Source organism: Rhinopithecus bieti, unplaced genomic scaffold (assembly GCF_001698545.2).
Source record: "Rhinopithecus bieti isolate Rb0 unplaced genomic scaffold, ASM169854v2 scaffold_3033, whole genome shotgun sequence".
NCBI classification, from domain to species: Eukaryota; Metazoa; Chordata; class Mammalia; order Primates; family Cercopithecidae; genus Rhinopithecus; species Rhinopithecus bieti.
Window position 1 is genome coordinate 104,432 of NW_016803877.1, and position 14,276 is coordinate 118,707.

Sequence of the window (14,276 nt, forward strand, 5' to 3'; positions counted from 1 at the left end):
AGAGAAAAACACCAGGGACAATTAGGAGAGAGGCATTAAAAACAGATAAGGTAAACTGTACATTTATAAATAGTTACAATGGTAAATTTTACATGTATTTTTACCACCACTACCACACACACAAAAAAGAGATAAGGAAAAAGACTGTATTTAAACATTATGTCGCCATCTGTTTCCATTTAGACAGAAGTACAAAGGAAACGCAGAACTGAAAGTAAATTTGACAAGGTGCTACAATATAAAAGACCAATTTCCAGGCCAAGAGCAGAAAAGAAAGATGGATCCTAGAACACCAGTGTCTCAGTTTTGGACTCATGTAGCTTCCCAATAAAGGTGGCTTGGATGTTCACACAAAGTAACCAGGAAAATAATTAAGTGACAATCCCACTAACAGCATGAGATGCCATCAGAGAGTGCAGTTTCCAGCTCCAGAGGAGGGAGGAGTCTGCAAAACCCACATTCCAGCAGAATGCCTTAAGAGGATAACAGGTAGACCAAACAACCCCCCTCCCATCCCACAGGTGTCTCCTCCTCAGTAGGGGTTCAAAATTCAGCAGAGCAGAAAGTCAAAAGATTAAGCTTCTTCAGGCTGGGGAGTAGAAGTAATGATTTCATCAATATTTAACTATTACCCTACTTCCCCATTCTGAGGACTTCCTCACTAGACCTCAGCTCAATAAGCAAATTTGGCAGGCTCTGAGTGAGAGTAGCTTAAGAAACATCACCCCAGGCCGAGTGCAGGGGCTCATGCCTATAATCTCACCACTTTGGGAGGCTGAGGCAGGCAGATCACTTGAGGTCAGGAGTTCGAAACCAGCCTGGCCAACATGGTGAAACCCATTTCTACTAAAAATACAAAAAAAAAAAAAAAAAAAATTTAGCTGGGGGGAGGGGGGGATCCCTGTAACCCCGCTCCTCGGGGGGCTGAGGCAAGAGAATCACCTGAGCCTGGGAGGTGGAGGTTGCAGTGAGCAGAGATCATGCAACTGCATTCCAGGCTGGACAGCAGAGCAAGTCTCCATTTAAAAAAAAAAAAAAAAAAGAGAGAGAGAAGGGATGGGGGGCAGGAACCACCCACCTTAGAACTACTCCTAGAATGTCCATATTTAAATACTGAGCCTAAGACTCTGCAGCTCAACACATGGCCAGTTCCTCTGGCTAGCCTGTCTTCCCCTTTAAAGCTATCTGGTCTCCAGAAGAAAGGAGATGAGAAAGTGTCACTGGCCGTAAAGTCACCCAGCCAGTCCATCTCACTCGAACAGATAATGAGAAGTTGCTGGCACACTGAACAGAAGAAAAAAATCTACCTAGAAAAAGGTGACTGAGGAAGACAACAAGCTCCCATCCCAGCATCTCCATGCTCAGTTATAAAAATAAGTGAGTAGTCCAACAAACTTTAAGTATTTAACCTAGAGGGCAGATGTCCACCAATCACCATGCTTTTCTGAAATCCATCCCCTCCCTCCCAAAAACATTCTGAGTTATTTCCCAGAGGAGCAGCCAAAAGAAAACAAAATAAAACTTACCAAGGGAAAGAACAAAGAATAAACCACATGAGTTCTTTCATTGGATCTTACATTTTAGCAACAGTTACTTTACTCTCCCAAGATCCTCTAAAACCTCAACTCGTATCAGCTCCATCTATTAGACCACACCCTAGACCCTGGAAAATCTTTTTTTTTTTTTATTAAGATGGAGTCTCGCTCTGTCGCCCAGGTGCAGTGGCGTGATCTCAGCTCACTGCAAGCTCTGCCGACCCTGGAAAACCTTATGGCTTACACTAAAACTAATCAACCTCTTTTAATCAGAAAGTCGTTTAAAGAAATCACTAGAATAGGCTGGGCACGGTGGATCACACCTGTAAACCCAGCACTTTGGGAAGCAGAGGTGGGTGGATCACCTGAGGTCAGGAGTTTGAGACTAGCCTGGCCAACATGGCGAAACCCCCGTCTCTACTAAAAATACAAAAAATTAGCCGGACGTGGTGGCACGCACCTGTAATCCCAGTTACTCAGGAGGCTGAGGGAGGACAATCACTTGAACCAAGGAGGCGGAGGTTGCAATGAGCCGAGATCACGCCATTGCACTCCAGCCTGGGGGACAGAGTGAGACTCCGTCTCAAAAAAAAAAAAAAAAAAGAAAAGAAAGAAAGAATCACTAGGATCATCATTCATTCCACCAACATTTTATGTTCCCACTTTCAGTTGAACAAATATTCCACTAGTCACCTGGAATTCATTATTCTGTCTCCACCAAATTGCCCAGTCAATCAGAAACCTTGAGACTGGCACGCCATGTAATTCTCTGCCATACACTCGCTTATCAGCTCTGCTCGGAAGAAATGTTCTTAACCAGTTCGGCTTGCACTGATCACACTTTAGCAATAAAGGCCTGAATCTGGCAGAAGTTCCTGCCTTCCAGGTCATTGTGGGTAGGGCCAGGCAAGTTTGGTTGGCTCCTACATTTGCACTAACGTTGAGAGAAGTACTATCCCCTCCCCTGCCGTTTCGCGTAGATTGAGTGGGGGTGTAGCAGCTGCAAGAGCACCCCGTAAGAGGAAGGGCCCCTGGCCAGAGATTGAGAGGCGGTCCTGTGGCCTCGAGCTCCTCCAGGGAGGGAGGGCACCGCGCTTCCTCTCAGCCAACTGCTGCCTCATTTCCTGAGCAGGAGGAGGGAGCGGAAAAGCTGCCAGCAGGCAGGCCGGGGTCTTTCCGGCGGTTCCCACCCCACAACCCTCACCATTTCACAGGAGGCTCAGTACTTCCTCTCCCCGAACAGAAAAGCACCCACCCACTCTAACCCCTTGGGCAGGAAACCTCAAGCAAGAGCAAAGTTCTCCCACCCTCCAGGGGGAAGTGGGGGAGGGAGAAGCCGCTGAGCCCCTCCCCCGGCCGCGCCCGGATCAGAGGGACTGAATGAATGAGGTGGAGAAAAAAAAGAGGAGGAAGGCCACACCCCAAACCCTGTGCCTCAATTCCTTCAAAGGTCAAGCCTGCTCGACCAAGCACTCAGTTTCCCCCTCGTCCGCTTGCTGTCCTACTGGAGCTGAGCCGCACCCATCCTCCGCGCTCCCAACTTCATCTCCGAGCAGGCCGGCCCTCAGAAGACCGTGCTCCACGGCAAAAGGGACCTTATTCCGCTTGCCGGCTACTCCAGCGCCTGACCCTCCCTCATAAGCCTCGCCATCTCCGTACCTGTTCCCGAGCCCGCCTTTCTCCCTCAACTTCTCGTTGGAGGCGCTCAGCTCGCTCCTCTGCATCATCTGCCTGCTGCTGCAGAACCTGGATCTTGCGCTTCACCGCCTCGATGGTGGTGATCCCAGCCATGGTGCCCACCCAGCTACTGCTCGCGATCCGGTTCCTGCCTCCTCCGTTCGGCGTTGCAGCCTCCTCTCACCCTTACTTCCGCCTGCTACGCCCTGAAATACCGGAACTTACCAACCCGCCCGGATGTGACGTCCCTCTGCCGCGCCCTCCCACCGCCAGGCAGGCGGGAAGGCAGTCAACTGGAAGGAGACCCGCGGCAGGGAGTAGATCCTCCCAGTCGCCCCCGGCTACCGCTCCCGGCCTTACCTTGGGCCAGTAAACTGGGACGGGGTTGGGACGAGGGAGTGTTACCATGGTAACTGGGCGGCGCTTCGTGGTCTAGCCTTTCCCGCCAGGCTGGCTTCCCACAATGGTTGGCCCCTTTGCAGGTAGTCCGCTGACCTTACACTCCCGCAGTTGGCCCCTCACTCCCCCAATACCAATACCCGTCACCGCTCACTGTATTTGCTCCACAATATAAACATCTTACAAGTCTCTGCTTCCACGCACCCCACGACAAACTCCAAAACCAAGTTCTAAGAAAAGTCTAAAAGACTTTCTGGGCCCCAGGGTTCAAAAGAGCCCCACTCAGTCTCCTTTCAAAGTCGACTCAGGTAGGTAGGTTCTCTCTCCCGTCTCCTGGAAGTCAATGAATGGAACTGTCGGAGTGGAAGGAATGTGGCAAGTTGGCACAAATTCTCATTCTATTTGGCATGGTATGAACTTAAGTGCTATTTGGAACAGACTTGTCCCTTTTTTATTTTTTTTTTATTTATTTTTTTTGAGACAAGATCTCGCTCTGTTGCTGGAGTGCAGGCAGTGGCGAGATAACAACTCACTACAGCTTCGAACTCCTGGGCTCAAGCGAGCCTCCTACCTTAGCCTCCGGAGTAGCTGGGACTACAGGTGCACGCCGCCCCGTCGGGCTCCCTGTTCTTTTATTTTTGTTTTGGTTTTTATTTTTTGGGACGGCGTCTCCTCTGTCGCCCAGGTTGGAGTGCAGTGGCGCGATCTCGGCTCACTGTAAGCTCCCCCTCCCGGGTTCAAGCGATTCTTCTGCCTCACCCTACCAAGTAGCGCCCTCCACCACGTCCTTCTAATTTTTTTGTAGTTTTAGTAGAGACGGGGTTTCACCGTGTTAGCCAGGATGGTCTCGATCTCCTGACCTCGTGATCCGCCGCCTCGGCCTCCCAAAGTGCTGGAATTACAGGTCCCTGTTACTGTTGAGAGTCATTATGCACCAAATTAACCAACCTTCCAGCCCCTCCAAACCTTGGAATGATTCAGGACTTGGTAATTTAATCATCAGCTGTGTGTGGTAGCTCATGTCTGTAAGCCTAGGACTTTGGGAGGCCGAGATGGGAGGATGGCTTGAGCCCAGGAGTTCAAAACCAGCCTAGGCAATATAGCAAGACCTCATCTCTTAAAATAAATAAATTAATTAATCATCATTTACAATTCCTTTTGTAGATAAGATATGCCCCCATTTTATCAGGAAGAAATCCTGATTACAGACCACTGTCAGCCAACACAGGTGACTCATGGCTGTAATCCCAATATTTTGGGAGGCCAAGGCGAGAAGATCACTTCAGCCCAGAGTTTGAGACCAGCCTGGGCAATATAGTGAGACCTCGTCTCTACAAACAATTAAAAAATTAGCCAGGCCTGGTGGCAGTACTTCTATAGTCCCAGCTACTTGGGAGGCTGAGGTGGGAAGATTTCTTGAGCCGGGAAGGCAGAGGTTGCAGTGAGCCAAGATTGCACCACTGTCTCCGGTCTGGGTGACAAATTGAGATCCTGTCTCAAAAAAATAAAAAACAGATGACTGTTACTAGATCCTTCATGCAACAGCCAGACATGAGTGCCTGTAAACTGTACTGTAGAATTGAGCCTCCATTATGTTACAACTTTCACCAATTTCACTGCCACTATACTAAGTACCCCAAGGAACTGTTGGTGAGTTAGAAACTTCCCCTTGGCCAGATGTGGTGGCTCATGCCTGTAATCGCAGCACTTTGAGAGGCTGCAGTGGGCAGATCACCTGAGGTCGGGAGTTTGAGACCAGCCTGGCCAACATGGCAAAACCCTGTCTCCACTAAAAATACAAAAATTAGCCGGGCATGGTGGTGCCCACCTGTAGTTCCAGCTACTCAGGGAGGCTGAAGCAAAAGAATTGCTTGAACCTGGGAGGCAGAGGTTGCAGTGAGCTGAGATGGCGCCACTGTACTCCAGCCTGGGTGACAGGGTGAGACTCTATCAAAAAAAAAAGGCAGAACAGACCAGGTGCAGTGGCCTACGCCTGTAATCCCAGCACTTTGGGAGTCCGAGGCAGGTGGATCACAAGGTCAGGAGTTCAAGACCAGCCTGGCCAAGATGGTGAAACCCTGTCCCTACTAAAAACCACAAAACAAAAAATAAATAAATAAATAAATAAATAATAATAATAATAATAATAAACTAGCCAGGCACGGTGGCAGGTGCTTGTAATCTCAGCTACTTGGGAGGCTGAGGCAGGAGAATTGCTTGAACCCAGGCAGCAGAGGTTGCAGTGAGCTGAGATGGTGCCACTGCACTCCAGCCTGGGTGACAGAGTGAGATAGAGTCTCAAAAAAATAAAAATAAAAGAAACTTTCCCTACTGGCACTGCCATGCAGGATTTCTGGAAGCACAATAGTAATGAGACTTGAGAATGTTATCTTCCCTCTTATTTATTTGTATTCCTTCCACCTTCCCAGTAGGTAATCATGATAAATTTTTTCCTCTGGGGCAGCTCTCTTTTCTCCTAGAAAATTAGGACATGGAACAGGACTTATAACGAAGAGTCCTAATCCCTGAAAGGAATAGTAGGCAAGACAGTTGCTACCCTCAATGTCTAGTTCTGAGAATGCTCCCTCCAGAGCCTCTGTTTTCCTATCACCTTTTGGAAATACTGAGCAATGAGACTATTCAGAAGAAACAACTTGGATAGATAATAATTTTCTCAATAGAGTAACCTGCACACTGATTTTTCCCCCAGAAATTAGGAAGGAAGATCAGGGTTCTGACACTTAATAAACTCTACCCTGATGGCCTAAGAATTTTTCTAACTTGCTTTGGAGAAGTCTGATCAAGATGTGGCTGAAGTGACACTTTGTCATCTGGGTGCTGCTCAGCAGGGGGCACTGTTGTACCTCCCTGTGCCCTGGTAAAGAAGCAGAACACCTCATCCTAGCCAAACCAAAAGGGTGTTGAGAGCACCGCATTCCTGAGACTGGTAGATTTGAGCAGATAATCTCCTCTTGATCCAGGGAAACAGATGGACTGACTCATGATAGCCTTTAGAGGCACAATGGATAGCCAGCAAGGGGCCCAGTGCTATTGTTTGCCTAGTAACCAGCAATACAGTATATCAACAGGTGTATATGTCCATCGTTGTCCCTTCTGTCCCCATCCTTCGCACCACCTGTCCCTAAAAAATGATGTTATGACTCTGTGTCCTAACAATGCACTCCTCTTTCCCTTTGTTTCTCCCTGAACAGCATCTGATTTCTTTTTTTTTTTTTTTTTTTGAGACGGAGTCTCGCTCTGTCGCCCGGGCTGGAGTGCAGTGGCCGGATCTCAGCTCACTGCAAGCTCCGCCTCCCGGGTTCACACCATTCTCCTGCCTCAGCCTCCCGAGTAGCTGGGACTACAGGCGCCCGCCGCCTCGCCCGGCTAGTTTTTTGTATTTTTAGTAGAGACAGGGTTTCACCGGGTTAGCCAGGATGGTCTCGATCTCCTGACCTCGTGATCCACCCGCCTGGGCCTCCCAAAGTGCTGGGATTACAGGCTTGAGCCACCGCGCCCGGCCATAGCATCTGATTTCATATTGGATTCAAATGATCTTAGATGTGGTTGCACAACAATGTGAATATGCTACTACTGAATTAGACATTTAAAAATGGTTAAAATGGCAAGTTTTATGTACGTGTATTTCACCACAACTTAGAAAACAAAGTTAGACAAACTTAGGGAGGAAAAAAACAAAAGTTTCGACTCACCTTGCCATACCCTTGCCCTTTCTTTATTCAAGCAGTCCTAGTAAATCCTGCACTTTTCAGAAAGGCTTCTCAGATAACCTGAACTGCTTGTGTAAACACGTAGTTATTGACTCCCTCCTTCTCTACCCCTTATATCTACATCAAGATAATATGCTCTGTTTACTTATTTATTAACCTCAAGGACAGAAGCTGAGCTGTTAACTTCCTTTGTATTGGACAGAGTATATTCCCTCCAAAGATGCATATATTAAGCTGCTGATGACTCTTACCTTTGTTTTCTGCTTTTAACCTTGTTGCTCCTTATTCAGCACCTCTCCCAATTCCTATAAACACTGTAATTTCCTTCTTTGACCCTTTGAGGCAGGGGTCATCGAACTTTTACGGTCTTGTGGCCAGAGAGAAAAGAAAGCCAGCAGACAATATGTACATGAATGAGCATGACTGTGTTCTGATAAAACTTTATTTACAAAACCAGGCTGTTGCAAGATTTAACTCACAGGTGGTAGTTTGCTGACTCTAGCTTTGAGGAAAGAAACCTTTCTTCTTGCTTTCTCCTGGCCATAACCTTCCTCTCCTATTTCTTGTTCTTATGAATATCTCTGAGGGTACTTTCTGACTTGGGAAAGCTAATGAAGGGAAGAGGGGTTGAATGAGTATTTTAAACCCTCACTTTACATACTTAAATGGGGTTTGGTGGATTCCTATGTAAATATGAAGAAGTTTCTTTCAAATGAATATACTGAGTAGACCATATCTAGGTGAGGGATGCCATGTGTGGGTATGTGTATGTCTGTACATGTGTAAAACAGATTAAGATAGACAGAATTCATCCCCAGGAAATCCTTTTATATTCCTAATGATTTTGATGTATTGCATAGAGACTCTATGTCATTCTCCTCCTCATGATCTCAGGTTAGACTTGTTTGTTCTTTGTCTTGCTCCTAGAAACACCTCCTGAAGCCCACATACTAGCTGTTTCAGCCTAAGAACAGACCCAGATTGATGTTACCCAATTTCTCACAAAACTGTTATTAACCTGACGTTGTGCTAGTTTGTGAAAACTTCTATCTTCATGCCCGTATGTTAGAAACAGAGAGATCCATTCAAATATACCAGGAACCTAGGCTATACAACTCCAGCAGGCCATCCACTTGCCCAAAGCCTGGGGGTAAACTATAGATTTGGTAGGGCTGTTTTTTGTTTTGTTTTGTTTTGTTTTGTTTTTTGACTTTTCCAAGAAGGGAGAATTTTTATTATTTTAAATAGAGACAGGGTATTGCTCTGTCACCTAGGCTGGAGTGCAGTGGCATTATCATAGTTCACTGCAAGCTTGAACTCCTAGCTTCAAGCAATCCTCCCATCTCAGCCTCCTGAGTACCCAGGACTACAGGCACGTGCCACCACACCTGGCTAATTTTTAAATTTTTTGTAAGGATAGGGCCTAACTATGTTCCCCAGGCTGGTCTTGAACTCCTGGCCTCAGGCGATTCTCTTGCCCTGGCCTCTCAAAGCAAAGTGTTAGAATTACAGGTCTGAGTCACTACACTGAGCATAAGAAGGGAGAATTAATAGTTTGTGGTGTCACGCCTGTAATCCCAGCACTTTGGGAGACCAACGTGGGTGGATCACAAGGTCAGGAGATCAAGACCATCCTGGCTAACACGGTGAAACCCCATCTCTACTAAAAATACAAAAAATTAGCCAGGCATGGTGGCAGGTGCCTGTAGTCCCAGCTACTTGGGAGGCTGAGGCAGGAGAATAGTGTGAACCTGGGAGGTGGAGCTTGCAGTGAGCAGAGATGGCGCCACTGCACTCCAGCCTGGGCGACAGAGTGAGACTCCGTCTCAAAAAAAACAAAACAAAACAAAACAAAAAAACCTATAGTTTGTGGTGGCCTTAATTTTTGGAAACAATGAGTTTAAATGCTGTATATTATCCAGTTTGTGTTTTTTTTTTTTTTTTTTTTTTAGGCGGAGTCTCGCTCTGTCACCCAGGCTGGAGTGCAGTGGCACGATCTCGGCTCGCTGCAAGCTCCGCCTCCCGGGTTTACGCCATTCTCCTGCCTCAGCCTCCCGAGTAGCTGGGACTACAGGCGCCCGCCACCTCGCCTGGCTAGTTTTTCATATTTTTTAGTAGAGATGGGGTTTCACCGTGTTAGCCAGGATGGTCTCGATCTCCTGACCTCGTGATTTGCCCGTCTCGGTCTCCCAAAGTGCTGGGATTACAGGCTTGAGCCACCGTACCCGGCCCAGTTTGTGTTTCTAACCTCTGGCATAATATATTCAATTCCCTCCACTTTCCCTGGCCACTGAAAGTGGTGGAAAACAAAACAGAAGTTCAGAAACCTAATGGCAGAGGCCAGGCATGATGGCTCACACCCATAATACCAGCATTTTGAGAGGCTGAGGTGGGTGGATCACTTGAGGTCAGGAGTTGGAGACCAGCCTGGCCAACATGGTGAAACCCTGTCTCTACTAAAAAATACAAAAAATTGGCCGGGCGCGGTGGCTCAAGCCTGTAATCCCAGCACTTTGGGAGGCCGAAACGGGCGGATCACGAGGTCAGGAGATCGAGACCATCCTGGCTATCACGGTGAAACCCCGTCTCTACTAAAAAAATACAAAAAACTAGCTAGGCGAGGTGGCGGGCACCTGTAGTCCCAGCTACTCGGGAGGCTGAGGCAGGAGAATGGCGTGAACCCGGGAGGCGGAGGTTGCAGTGAGCTGAGATCCGGCCCCTGTACTCCAGCCTGGGTGACAGAGCGAGACTCCGTCTCAAAAAAAAAAAAAAAAAAATACAAAAAGTTACCCGGGCATGGTGGTGGGTGCCTGTAATCCCAGCTACTCAGGAGACTGAGGCAGGATAATCACTTCCTCAGAGCTGAGATCTTGCCACTGCACTCCAGCCTCGGTGACAGAGCAAGACTCTATCTCAAAAAAAAAAAAAAAAAAAAAAAAACTCAGGCACAGTGGCTTAGGCTGGGCACAGTGGCTCACGCCTGTAATTCCAGCACTTTGGGACACCGAGGCAGGCAGATCACTTCAGGTTAGGAGTTCGAGACCAGCCTGGCCAACATGGCGAAACTAAAGTCTTTACTAAAAAGAAATACAAAAATTAGTTGGGTATGGTGGCACGCACCTGTAATCCCAGCTACTCGGAAGGCTGAGGCAGGAGAATGGCTTGAATCCAGGAGGCAGAGGTTGCAGTGAGCTGAGATTGCGCCACTGCACTCCAGCCTGGGCAACAGAGCGAGACTCCTGTAATCCCAGCACTTTGGGACACTGAGGCAGGCAGATCACTTCAGGTTAGGAGTTCGAGACCAGCCTGGCCAACATGGCGTAACTAAGTCTTTACTAAAAAAAATACAAAAATTAGTTGGGTATGGTGGCACGCACCTGTAATCCCAGCTACTCGGAAGGCTGAGGCAGGAGAATGGCTTGAATCCAGGAGGCAGAGGTTGCAGTGAGCCAAGATTGCATCACTGCACTCCAGCCTGGGCAACAGAGCGAGACTCCATCTCAACAAGAATAAAAAGAAACCTGGCTGGGTGGGGTGGCTCACGCCTGTAATCCCAGCACTTTGGGAGGCTGAGGCAGGCGGATCACCTGAGGTCAGGAGTTTGAGACAAGCCTGACCAATATGATGAAACCCCATCTCTACTAAAAATATGAAAATTAGCCAGCCAGGTGTGGTGGCGCTTGCCTGTAATCCCAGTTACTCAGTAGGCTGAGATAGGAGAATCACTTCAACCTGGGAGGTGGAAGTGGCAGTGAGCCAAGATAGTACCATTGCACTACAGCCTGGGCAACAAGAGTGAAACTCCGTCTCAAAAAAAAGAAAGAAAGAAAAGAAATCTAATGGCAGAGAGACCAAATATGAGGATCTAAAAGCATTTACGAATGGTCCATTCTGTCTGTCCTTCTAGCTATTTTCCAAAACCAAATGTGATTTTATTTTGATTTATTTTTTGAGATGGAGTCTCTCTCTGTTGCCCAGGCTGGAGTGCAGTGGCACGATCTCGGCTCACTGCAACCTCCGCCTCCTGGGTTCAAGCAATTCTCCTGCCTCAGCCTCCTGAGTAGCTGAGATTACAGGCATCCGCCACCACACCTGGCTAATTTTTGTATTTTTAGTAGAGACAGGGTTTCGCCATGACAGCCAGGCTGGTCTCAAATTCCTGACCTCAGGCGATCCACCCGCCTCGGCCTCCCAAAGTGCTGGGATTAGAGGCGTGAGCCACCATGCCCAGCCCAAATATGATTTTAAATATTACATGCTTCTTTTTTTCCTACTAACTCAGTTCACTGAGAGACTTGTTTCCACCAATACTGGGACATTTTTGTTGTTGGTAAGATTCCTATGGTACTTTTCTTCTAAAAAACTTTTCAATCTAATCTTTCATTTATCTTTGCGGCAAACTTCAAGGTTGAAGACGAAGGAAAGTAGGTGATGACAGGATAATATGACATGAAAAAGAGAGTGTATTTTATTTTAGAATGGGAAAATTCAGCCCTAGACAAGCTGAGTAATTACTCACGGTATAGAGTGAAGTCTGGTGGTGATAACTTTTACCCCCTAAGGTTCCTTCTTAGTTTCTATTATAGTCTGTCACTGTAAGGATCTCTCTGCTGCCCTATGAGCAATGCTTCATATGGCATCTCCATGGCATAAAGGCAAATGCCCACATTGGCCAAGATAAATAAACCCATATAGGGCCAGGGTCAGTGTGACCTCCATTTCCCATTGTGAAATCCGAGCTGGTTTTGTTGGACAGTTGAGAGATGAGAGGTTCCCTATTAATACACATATCCACATGCCAAGACTTGGACATAAAAGCTAATAATGTAGCATGGGGGAGGAGGTAGGATAAGTGACAGCATTCTGAACTTAGAGCCCCCTCTCTGTCCATGTCCTGGGAAAGATAATTAAATTCCTGGGCTGGTGATAGGAGATAAATGAGACTTTTACATGTATTTAAAAAAAAAAAAACTTTTCTTTTAATGTGTTGGAGATGTCTTTAGGAAAGAAAATACCTGCCATTATGAGAATATACCAGCATGTGGTTATATGCAAAAATGTACGTGAGTATATATGTCTGTGTTCCATGAACCCACAAGTGTGTTTGGAATTTCATCATACATTAACATAAAGATCTATATGTGTAGATTAAACCCATCCTCCATCTCTGTAATACTCACATCAGCAGCCTTCTTCTCTGCCAGTTCCAGCTTCTCCTGGGCATCCTTCAAAGCTTCTGAATACTTGTCCAGCTCATCCTCTGTCCCTTTCAGTTTCTTCTGCATGGCTGCCAGCTCATCCTCCAGCTATAGGAGCCCAGAGAGTCACACACAAAAACACACAAACACAACAATGCAGGGTTGGACCCTGGGCTCTTGGAGCCCTGAGTGTAACCTCCATGTTACCGTCCCTAGTGAGACACAGTTTCTCTGCACTTCCAGCCCACTGCCTCAGGAGTTATGCTGTAGCTTGGCCTGTGACCGTGTAACCTCTGATCCTAAGATGACCAAGCCATCCTGGGTTTTCATCCAAGACCCTTGGATGGTAAATATCTAAAGTGTAGATGCCCGTGATGCTATTTGAGTGAAAAGAAATGCTCTTTCCCTCTAGAACTCTTACCTTTTCCTCTAGAAGTCAAGGGTTCTTCCAAAACATGATCCATTTCTACTTAAATTCAGCAGACATACTGTGACTCAGAAGAGGCCACTGACTTTCCCAAGGTCACAAAGGCAGTCTGAGACAGATATGTTAGATGTCCTCTGCTCCTCCAGTGAGGCTGGGGAGTCCATCCCACCCCAAAATGGAGGTGACACCAGTAGTCACTGTCTTTCCCATGAAAACTCCCTTCCATTTCACAGTCTTGTTCATTAGCAGATGAGAGAGACCAATGCTAGTGCCTACCTGTTTACTTCTTTCTTCTGCCTGCTTCTGCTCAGCTTCAGCTTGCTCTGCCCGATCCAGAGCATTCTCCTTGTCTAACTTCAGCATCTGCATCTTTTTCTTGATGGCCTCCATCATGAGCAGTGGCTGTTGGTAGGCTCACCTGTGAACACTGGAGAACTGGAGACTGGGGCAAGAAAGAAGGGGCTGCTGCCTGAGTGACCAGGAGGTCCCCAGACTTGAGTCTTTATCTGTGCTCATAGCTCCACCTTTTGTTCCTAATATGGTCTTTGCAGCTCCCCCCACCCCATCATTGTTCTCCTGGGGGAACACAGGGTGAGACGCTTTGATGAACTGACATCACCAGCAAAAAAATATCTAGGAACAGCTGAGGGTGATTTTAGACAATGGAAAGTGGGGGAGGGAAGAGGTTCTCCCTGACCCTGAAACTTTCCACTCATTCTGGGCAGCTCTATGAATGTTTTAAAAGAGCAGGAAGAGGGCAGGGAAGAACATTAAAATAGAGAAGGGTACTTTGGCAATTGTAGGTTGGCAGTTTACATCAAGAGGGTCCTGGTTGCCTTTCAGCTTCCCCTTTCACTCTCCCCCAGACCGTGTTGAATGCTGGTCAAACTCCCTTAGTTGAGTTTTAGCTTTCGATTTCTGGTATTCAAGGAGCTTGGGCAACAGGGAAGAGGGGAGGTCACTCATGATCCTTGACAATTCTCCCAGATCCCCAGATCAAATTGCTGTGCTATTTTGGGAGTCTCCAATTGGCAGAGAGACTTTTTTCCTCCCCACTACGAGCCACAAGAGTAGAGTAAGAGGGTAGGGTTGGAATCTCCAAGGCTATCCTAGAGCTTCAAGTGGGGTGGGGAGAGAAACGGGAGGGTCAGAACAATCCAGACAGGATCATGCCCTCTGTTTTCCCACAGTAATCTTAAAATAGAACTGTTGTACTCTCTCCTCTTCTTCCCTTTATCTTCTCCCTTCTTAATTCTCCCCAACACTGCTGCTCACCACATCATCACAATCATCATTATCAGCTCTATTC

General features: G+C 47.2%; 1 protein-coding gene across 15 annotated transcripts in view; it reads right to left on the reverse strand.

Annotated features, from left to right (window-relative positions):
• TPM3 (tropomyosin 3) overlaps positions 1–13,548 on the reverse strand; it is a 38,003-nt gene extending 24,455 nt beyond the window's left edge. For 5 of the 15 annotated variants that reach the window (XM_017855780.1, XM_017855762.1, XM_017855777.1 and 2 more), the window contains exons 1-2: positions 13,244–13,548; positions 12,523–12,648 (exon numbers count right to left, since the gene is read on the reverse strand). In XM_017855780.1, the coding sequence (XP_017711269.1) occupies positions 12,523–12,648; positions 13,244–13,360 (243 nt within the window). In that variant the 5' untranslated portion in view covers positions 13,361–13,548. Of the gene's footprint in view, positions 1–3,194; positions 3,452–12,522; positions 12,649–13,243 lie in introns of those variants that run through there. The other 10 variants (XM_017855789.1, XM_017855801.1, XM_017855837.1 and 7 more) reach the window with 4 other exon arrangements.
• Between the last annotated feature and the right edge of the window lie 728 nt (positions 13,549–14,276).